We start from the raw sequence: 10,208 nt of genomic DNA on the forward strand, positions 1-10,208 counted from the left end.
GGAGGGTGGAAGAGGGAGGGGGGAAATGAGGAGCTGATATCAAGGGCTCAAGTAGAAAATGTTTTGAAAATGATGATGGCAACAAATTCTGTGGCTATTTTAGAGTAAATTGAAAACTTGTTGTTAGTTGCCATTGAGTCATCCCCAATTACGGTGATCCATAAATCACAGAAGGAAGGACTGCCCATCCTTTGCCATCTGTACTATGAGTGGTGGCTCTGGGGTTGTGATCCCGTACAATTTTCATTGGCTGATTTTTGGAAGATTGTCAGGCCTTTCCTCTTCTTCTGTTTTAGTCCAGAGCTTTGTTCTAATGTGCTCAGCCTCTTAGCAACACACGAGCCACCATTGACAGGCAAATGAATTACATTGGCTGGAAATGGAAGTTGGGTCTCCCATATGGAAAACAAGAATTCTACCATTGAACCACCACTATTCTCTAATAATAATAAGATTTTCAAATTTAACAAAATGAAGATGCTCAGTATTTAGTTTGTTTCAATTCTCCGGCAGTTCATCTCTTCTCTCTCTCCCACTGCCATGAGTCAATGCTGATTCACAGTGACCTCCTCTGGGTTTCTGAGCCTGTAACTATGGATCTGCTGGTGACGTCAAACTGCTGACTATGTGGATCACAGCCCAACACATAACCACTACACCACCAGGGCTCCATCATCTAGATATAGAAGGGTCTTAACGTTGTAGGAGGCTGCATTTCAAGATGTGAGAGTCACCTCAGATTTTACCATGGGCCAGTCAATATCATGGCATAGAGACCCACACCTCCTTAACCTAAGAAATGGTAACTACAATGCTCTTTATAAATACATTAAGTCAATACACCAAGTCAAGCGATCATTTAAATGAAGGGGACCCTTAAACCTCTTATATGGATGCTGTCTGAGTGAAGAAACTCTGAAGAGAGAATCGCCTCTGGGAGAACTACTCATAGTATCTACATCAAGCATGAAAACGTGGCCAGTGGGCCTTGACAAAGCAATACTAGTCTAGCAGGCATTTCTGAATATAATGTATTGTCCATTGGAAAAGAATATCCTATAAAATATATTCTGTAATAAATACATAAATAAACACCAATAATCGAAGTGAAGGGCTTTCTGGGAAATGTGGGCCATTCAGAAGGGAGTATCTGCTTCTGTGTGTATACATGATATATGTATGCATAAGGATGAATATCTCAACAATAAGCCTGTATCTCTCAGTTGTCTCTTTATAAATAATAATAAAAACGCTGTCAGTATCATTAAACCTTAAACCAAAAATAGCCCCTGAAATCTTCTTAAAACCAAACAACAGTTTTGCTGGACTATTGAAAAATGTGCACCTTAAACATTGTACTCTTTTGAAAACTATCTATATTGAGCAAATTGGCAACAGTAGCTTGAAGACCAGAACTGCTAGGGGGCCGCAGATTTATGCTAATGTGGGAGGAACACTCAGAAAAGGAGGGGAGAATAGTTGTGCAACGGGAAGAAGATCGCCATGTCACTAACTAGTACATTAGCAACTGTTGACACGGAATATTGTGGTGGAGCTTTGGGTGCGGTGCTGGGCTGCTCAATGGGAGGCTGGTGGTGCAACCCCCACGTCCCTTCTGGGGAGAAAGATGAGCTCGCATAGAGGTTCATCGTCTCAGAAACCCTACACTGGGTCCCTATGAGTTAGCATCAACCGGATGGTAGTAGGCTTGTTTTCTTGGGTTTAAGGTAGGTCAAGGAGCTGTGATGCACCTGAGGGCTAAGTATTTGGCTGTTAACCACAAAGCTGGTAGTTAAACCCACCAGCCACTCTGCAGGAGAAAGAGGAGGCTATCTGCTTTTGTAGAGATTTACAGCCTCAGAAACCCTAGTGAACAGTGCTACTCTGTCCTGAGTGAGGATCGACTTGATGGCAGTAGGTCAGTGGGTTTTAAAGATAGCTTAGACTCAAGACTGATAACCAAAATTAGAAATAAATGTAAGGGGAAAAAAAGTCGTTTCTGTACTTTTAAGTATTTTTAGTTATCTCAAAGTAGTTAACAAAATAAATAAAACTTATTTAAATTTCTAGGATCTATTATTGGTTTTAACTTTAAAATTAATTTTCAAAGAGATGAATGGTTTTATAAATATATATTAAAAATGATTAATATTCTTACATCATCAGAAACAAGTCTCCAGCCATTGTTCTCTACACGACGATACCAGCCACTGCTGTCATCTTCCTGGGGACAATCACTTCTGATATGAGACGTGTACTTCGGTGGAAGCTTTGTGTAATCTCTAGGACTGTTAGCACACAGATCTTCAATATGTCTGTGGGTGAAAATTTTGTAGTATATATTGGGAGGAAAGTCAACCTGTGGGCGGGAGAATTCAAAATACAGATGTAGTCAAATTGTAAAAATTGTCTTACATTAAAAAAATCCTAACTTTCAAATTTCACATAAACATGCTATAAAACTATGAAATAAGAATGTACCCATACTTACTCCACCCAATCTGAATCGAACAATAATGCCAGCAGCAGCATCAAGAAAATCAGCCTAAAAGAAAAACGCATCACTCTTCAATATTTTGTAATATCAATTCATTTCTTCTCACTCTATTATATTAAAATAATGCTGACCAAGTTCACAGGACTAATAGCCCACAAGGACCCCAGTCTCCTCCACCTGAGACCATGCAGACTAGATGTGCTCAGCTACCACTATCAACTTTTCTGAACAGGTAAACAAATGGAGGTCCTAGATAGAATCAGAGAAACTAATAGAAAACTCAAATTTCTAAAAAAAGCCAGACTTACTGGACCAACAGAGACTAGAGCAATGCCCAAGATTATTGCCCAAAGACACCCTTAGACCTTGAAACTGCAGCTACTCGCAGACGTCACCTTTCAGCCAAATAATAAATTGTCTTCTAAAATAAATCACCTCTGGGTAATGTGCTCTCTTACACAATCCACCATAAGTGACCAAGTTGTCTACAGTTACCTAAAAGCAAAGGTCGGAAGGCTTGGAGGGGCAGGAAGTTAGACCAAAGGAAACAGAACAAAGAGAGTGGAAATAAGGGGACGCAAGCACATTATGAAAACTGTAAACAGTATCATGGGACAATGCGTATAAAAATTGTTAAATGGGAACCTATTTTGCTATGTAAACTTTAACCTTGAACACAATCAAATCGTTACTAAAGAAAAAAAAGGCATAAGGATTTAATATTTATGGACACCTAATAAGTTAACAGCTTATTTAATAACTCAATAACTCAATAATTACACAATATTGTGTTTCCTTTCTATGTCCTGTCCTGCCTAGCTCTTGTTACATCAAACATCTATGTTTAAATATTTTAAGAATTGTACATAATGTCTTCTACATATTTACTCTATATCAAAAGTAGAGTAAAAAAAAATCTTGTCCAATTTTGTCTCTTGGTAATATTATTAGATGAGAGAATCCATGTTATACTAGATTACTAAATCTGTAATGCCTAAAAGACAATACTGGTTTTTTTGAGAATTTGAAGACAGTATTTATATATACATATATAGATGTATAATTTTTCCAAAAACTAGGAATTTTACAAAACCAGGTATGTAGTTTTGAGTTCCTGTTACGAAATATTACATTTCTTACAAATTTGTATCAAAACTGTGTTAGTCCAGGTTGACTAGAGAAGCAAATTCATGGATACTCATACGTGTCTAAGAAAGAGTTTTATATAAAAGAGCAATTGTATATTGAGAAAGCATCCCAGCCCAGTCCAGATCAAGTCCATAAGTCCAATATTAGCCCATATGTCTGATACCAATCTATAAATTCCTCTTTAGACTCACAGAATACATGCAATGATGCTAAATACAGGAAGATCACAGGCCAGTGGGAAAGTCTTGTGGATCCAATGACAGTGGAATAATCTCAGCACTAACAGGGGTCCTCCAGCTCCAGGGCTCTAGCATAGCTCCATGTGTCTTGTCAGCAGAAATATGAAGCAGAGAGTCTGTCTATATCTGATCTCTAGTGAGCTATTTATCTCTGTGGCACCTCCAAATGAGGTCATCAAGCTGTGACATGATTGACCAGCTGGATTCCACCCCTTCACAAGTTGACACCAGATTATGTAACTATCATAGACCACCTTTTGTCAACTTGACACTTTTATACAATTCTATAGACATACATAATTTTCAACAAAGCAATAATAAAATCATATCTTTACCTAAAAGGATAAAACTTAAACCATATAATTCACTATGTGCCAAAGCCTCATTTAAGCATAATATTCGATATGTGAACAACACAGCAATATTTTATGCCTAACAGTTGCAGTTAAGTCATACCTACACCTTAATCCCATAATCCTATGAATATATTCCCCCACCTGTGAAAGTTTATGTCAACCACTTCATGCCTTTATCCCCCCCATTTTGGGTATCCAATTTCTACACCGCTCATTTACATCAACCCAGTGCTTTGAGGAGACTCATACTCTTTGACATGAAAAACCTTCATTCCAGTTGGAACCTTGTGAGGCCACATCTATAAGCAAAGTCAAATCAGGACAGGCAACCCATAAAATCAGCAACAATATGCACCAGTTCAAAGGCTCAACCATCTTCTCTTCAACGGGTAGGGTTCTGGTCAGCTCTATGTGGGCTTCCTCACTTAGCCTCAACAGGGTGCCCATTGGTTGCCTCTCCTTTAGATCATGGACCCGTCACAAATTCTCAACAACCTCAGCCCCCTTGGGCTAGGTCATGCCATAGGCTCAGGTTCCACAGAACTTTATAAACATCAGACCAACCAACCAACTCTTGTCTTCTCTAGTTCCTGTAAACCAGGTTCATGGTATCAGTGGCCAGACTCAACGGTCTCTTTACTGATGCATTTCTCCCACTTCCACTCAACAAGTGGATCCAGGTGGTCACCTAGCAAGCATTTCAGTCTATCCACAGACTCCCTTTAATGTTCAGTCCTAGAAAGGACTTTTCTTCATGGTTCCAGATTTTTTCCAGTTTCTGACAAAAACCACTAGTTCAAAATTTAAAAATCCAAAGAGTTCCCTTTTTCCCTTCAATCTGTCAACAGCCCCCAAGGCAAGTCCCTTCACCTTTGAATGTCCTGAGCACTTAAGACATTGGGTGGGACTTATCTTTTCAGAGCCTTCTTTGCAGCATGTCCTAACCCATTTGAAGATTTCAAATTGGTAGCTGAAACAGTTAGCTTACAAACTCTCTGTTTATACTTCTCAATAATCATTCTATCAATCATTTTATCGATAATAAGAAGACAACAACAGTATAAACCTAGTACAGCCAGATCCTAAACTCAATTCTTAAAACAGTCAAGTTCAATCCTTACCTAGTTTATCTCAATCCTTATCTAAACTATTCTATTGATACAAACTATTACCTTAGGCCCCTGGCTGCATTGCCTCAAGCCAGGACCAGGCTGTCTGTCAGCCATTTTGACTTTCTGTCAGCCATTTTCACTAAGCGGCATGGTCTCTGAGAAATTCAAGGGGTGATTTTGCCACCAAACTCAAGATTCACATTTATCACAATCATTTTCACCATTTCAGACAGGATTAACCAAAGACAATTTCTAGGAATCAAAATTTTAAATTCCCACATTCTTTCCAGAACAGCCCAGTAATTGCACTGTCATATCTGACCTCTGGCTAACCAGGGAGGAAAAACTACACGAGGCAGAGGTCTAACAAGCATCCACTCTCCATCTTTATGATTTGTTTCTCTAGTGCCCCACTCCCAAGGTTACTAGAGAACCAAATCCAGAAACATTCATATATGTGTAAGACAGAATTTTATATTAAAGAGTAATTGTATATTAAGAAAATATCCCAGGCCAGTCCAAATCAAGTCCATGTCAAATAGTAGCCCATATGTCTGATACCAGTCCATAAATTTTTTAGACTTATGCAGCCATGCAATGATGTAGAATACAGGAAGATCACAGGCCAGTGGGTAGAAAGTCTCAGTGGGTGGTGGAAGCATCTCAGTGCTGGTGTGGGCCTCCATGTGGCTCCTCCAGCTCCGGGGCTCTGCTTCCATCAGGGCTCTCCATGGGGCTTGTCAGCAGGAAGATAAGCAGAGAGTCTGTGTGTATCTGGCCTCCACTGAGCTATTTATCTCCATGAAATCTTCAAATGAGGTCATTAGCTGCAACCTGATTGACAGGTTAGACTCCACCCCATTCCCAAATTGACACCAGATTATATAACTACTACAAAAACATTCTATACATATGCACATTCAGTCATGAAAGTGTACTCTTATGTGTATAGCTCCATAGTTTTTGTGCATGCATACATCCATGAACTTTCCACCCAGAACAAAATACTGAGCCTTTTCAGAATCAAAGCTAGTTCCTTCTTATCCTGGCCCACACATTCCTTTGCTCTTATTTATATCACTATAGATTAGTCTCTCTAGCTTTTGAACTTTACATAAGAGAAATTATATAGTTTTTATTCTTTTGGCTTCTTTCACTCAACACAAATCTGTGACAAATCTCATATTGATAGTTCCTCCAGCAGTGTATAGGACAGGCTACCCAGGTAGGGTTGAGGTCAATAGGTAAGCGGCCAGCAGCAGATGCAGTTTAAGGTCAAGGGCTGACACTGGGCCTAGTCGTCAAGGTTTGGGAAGAAGCCCTGTATTCTCATGGGGATAAAGGAGTAGAAGGAAACAGGGCCATTCGGCAAGAGCCAAGGGATGCTCAGGGGATGCCCAATGAGCAACCTCCATCTCACCCCACCCATACTACCCATCCCCTTCTACCTTCAGACAGAGCCCCTAGCTTCTGACAAAGCCACCATGGGTGTTTCAGAGTTCTTAAGGGGATGAATTAGAGACATCTATTGTGAAAGTAAGATGAAGGCAGGAAAGGGAGGGGACTCCAATGACGAGGGAAGGGGCAGACAGTTGGGCCAGCCAGGCTCTGGAAGACTGTATCCCTCCCCTGAAGGCAGCAGTGGGTGCCAACTTCTCTTGAGATGACATGGGGGAGGGGGAGGTATTAGTGACTGTTGACCTCAGCAGGGGCATGATGGGTATTCACAGAACAGATTAATGGGGAGAGGTGATGTGATCATCCTCCATTTTTACAGAATGCCAATTTTTGCATAATATCCTGGTCTTCGGAACCTAACCATGTTGTTAAGTGAGGAGTGGTTATATAAGATTCTATTTATATATATAGCTCAAAAACATGAAAGTAAACTAACATGTTAGAACTGAAAATAGTGATTACCTTTTGGATGGAGGGAATTGGCTGCAGTTTACAGGGCACATGAAGGGAGAGGTTTGGAGTATAAAAAGATTGATCCGGGTGATGGCGACACAGGTCCTGCTTTGTGGTAATTAACTGGGCTATACATTTATGTTTTATAAACTTTTATACATGTAAGACTTCAATAAAGTTTTTAAAGAGAAACAAATATGAGCACAGTATATTGATAAAGTAGTTGTACTTTCTAAGGGAAAAAATTACGTCCTTACCTCTTTAGGATTAATATATCTGATGATTTGCTGTGGTTTCCCTTGTCTTCTTATATTAATCATCTTTTTAAAGTGTTTGAATATAGCAATATCCTAGAGGTTCAAACAAAATATTTTATGGTCAAAACTGGACTTTTCTAGTTATAAATAGTTTTTTGCCTAATAAATCCAAAGATAAATAATTTTTAAAAAGATTTATGTCTGTAAACTAATTTTAGAAATATAGGAACTCAGGGTTCCCTTTAACAAGACACTATTGGTATTGTCTCCATAGAGAGTATTATCCTTAAATTTGTAATTGTAATGCTATACATAAAATAGCAACACTAAACATTATATAAATTGAACCACTATACATAAAATATCCAGGAGGGAAACACAGCAAATCCAGGACGGATGATCCCTTCAGGACCAGTGGTGAGAGTGGCGATACAGGGAGGGTGGAGGGAAGGTGGGATAGAAAGGGGGAACCTATCACAAGGATCTACATATAACTTCCTCCTTGGGGGACAGACAACAGAAAAGTGGGTGAAGGGAGACGTTGGAGAGAGTAAGATATAACATAATAATTTATAAATTACCAAGGGTTCATAAGGGAGTGGGGAGCAGGGAGGGAGGGGGAAAATGAGGAGCTGATGCCAGGGGCTTACATGGAGAATACATGTTTTGAGAATGATGAGGGTAATGAATGTACAAATGGGCTTTATACAATTGATGTATGTACAGATGTGATAAGAGTTGTATGAGCCACCCATAAAATGATTTAAACAAATAAAAAATAAAGTATCCAGAAGTTTGGTTGCAATAGTTTGGGGGAAAAAGAAGATAGAGTATAGTGGTTAAGAACACTGATTAAGGAGCCCTGTGGCATGGAGGTCTATACCCTAGGCTAATAACCACCAAGAACACTGAGTAATGTCTGGGTTCAATGTGAGGACTTACTAGCTGTGAATAAAATATTATAAAAGTACACACATAGTGTTTTTGGTGTTTTTATTTAAGAAGCATTGTGGTTACTGAAGTACCACAAGTTGCTTAATCTCTCTATAATCAGTGTCTTCATCAATAAAATGGAAATGATTGTAACTATCTCATAGAACCATGACGATAAAGAAATGAATTAATATTTGTAATGCAGTAAACAGAATCTACAACAAGAACTTCAAAACTTCATAAGAAAAAGACAGATAGCCCAATTAAGAAGTGGACAAAGGAACTAAAAAGGAAGGGAAAAGAAAAAAAAATAAAGGGGAACGGGGCACTAACCCACACACAGGGAGGGTATTGCTTATGTCTCCACAGGAAGGGAAGAGAGGGTTCAGACCTCAACCTGGTGCTGTAAGCCTTGAGGGCAACATAGCGGCATGAAGCAATGAACTAACAGAGAGGTCTGTAGGACCAGCCCCAATCCCAGCTATTTTGACCTCCTCCCCAGGAGAAGGCAGTACAGAGGACAGCACTGAAGACATAGCCTGGGAGGAATGGCAGGTCTGCCCGGACCACACAGGCACAAACTGAGAGAGAGAGCTGCAGCCTGGGCCACCAACCTCGAGGATGATATTCCTTCTCGGAGCAGCCAATGCACAGAGAGGACTGTAGGCTTGGCCCCACCGCAAGACTTGCCACCCCCTCATTGACCCACAGTGCTACAGGAGATAGCACTGGAAACACAATGCAGGAATTGTGCCCAGTCTGCCCCCCCACCCCAACTGGGTGAAACACGAAGGGAGCCCAATGGAGCAGCAAGGAGAACACCAAAGTCCCCGAGGATTCCCGAAAATAGACCAAACTTGGAGTGCAGGGCTCAGCACTTCATCAGACCTGATTGGAAAACATCCATAAGGGTCAGCAGACAGACCTGGAACTATTTATAAGCTTTAAAAAATTATTATTCTCTTTTCCCCTCATATCTATCCATATAAGACAGGCAGGAAAAACAATCGCAAGGAGAAAACAATGAGGCCAAAGGTTCTGGAACATGGGGGAGGAGGTGGTCGGGGAAAGGGAAGAGGGGAGTCAACAAACCCAGGAGAAGAGAACAACAGTATATCTAAAACTGATGGCAAGGAGGGCGTTGAATGCCTGGTGGAGTTTGATTAAGGGCAATGCAGCCGAGAGGAATTACTGAGAGCCAAATGAAGGTCAAACATGATAGTGGGACAGGAGGAAAGTAAAAGGAAATAGAGGAAAGAACTAGGAGGCAAAAGACAATTATTGAGGTATAAATATAGAAATGTACATATGTAAATATATTAATTTATAATGATGAGGATATAGATCTATGTACATATATTTGAATGGTAAGTATTAAGGTAGCAGACAGACATTGGGTCTTTACTCAAGTACTTCCTCAAGCAAGAACACTTTGTTCTAATAACCTGACATTCTGTGACGTTCACTTTCCCAACATGATCGCTGAAGACAAAATAGGTGCATACGCAAATGGTGAATAAAGCTGATGGTGCCCGGCTATTAACAAATACAGTGTCTGGGGTCTTAAAAAACTTCAAGTTAAACAAGCGACCCTTGAGCAAGGAGCAACAAAGCCCACATGAAAGAAGCACACCAGCCTGTATGATCATGAGGTGTTGATGGGATCAGGTAGCAAGCAAAAGAAGACCCAAAACAATTATATTGATGTGAACAAGGTGAGTCCGAATGGAGACCCAAAGTCTATCTGTCGACAA

General features: G+C 40.1%; 1 protein-coding gene across 1 annotated transcript in view; it reads right to left on the reverse strand.

The window, feature by feature from the left end:
• The window catches only part of CUNH11orf65 (chromosome unknown C11orf65 homolog), a 61,681-nt gene that overhangs the window by 30,423 nt on the left and 21,050 nt on the right, over positions 1–10,208 (reverse strand). The window contains exons 3-5 of the mRNA XM_045297763.1: positions 7,522–7,614; positions 2,492–2,545; positions 2,159–2,359 (exon numbers count right to left, since the gene is read on the reverse strand). Coding sequence (XP_045153698.1) covers positions 2,159–2,359; positions 2,492–2,545; positions 7,522–7,614 — 348 coding nt within the window. The remainder of the gene's footprint in view (positions 1–2,158; positions 2,360–2,491; positions 2,546–7,521; positions 7,615–10,208) is intronic.

The sequence above is a fragment of the Echinops telfairi genome, unplaced genomic scaffold (assembly GCF_000313985.2).
Source record: "Echinops telfairi isolate 266 unplaced genomic scaffold, ASM31398v2 ScPeMD7_7421;HRSCAF=8459, whole genome shotgun sequence".
NCBI lineage: Eukaryota > Metazoa > Chordata > Mammalia > Afrosoricida > Tenrecidae > Echinops > Echinops telfairi.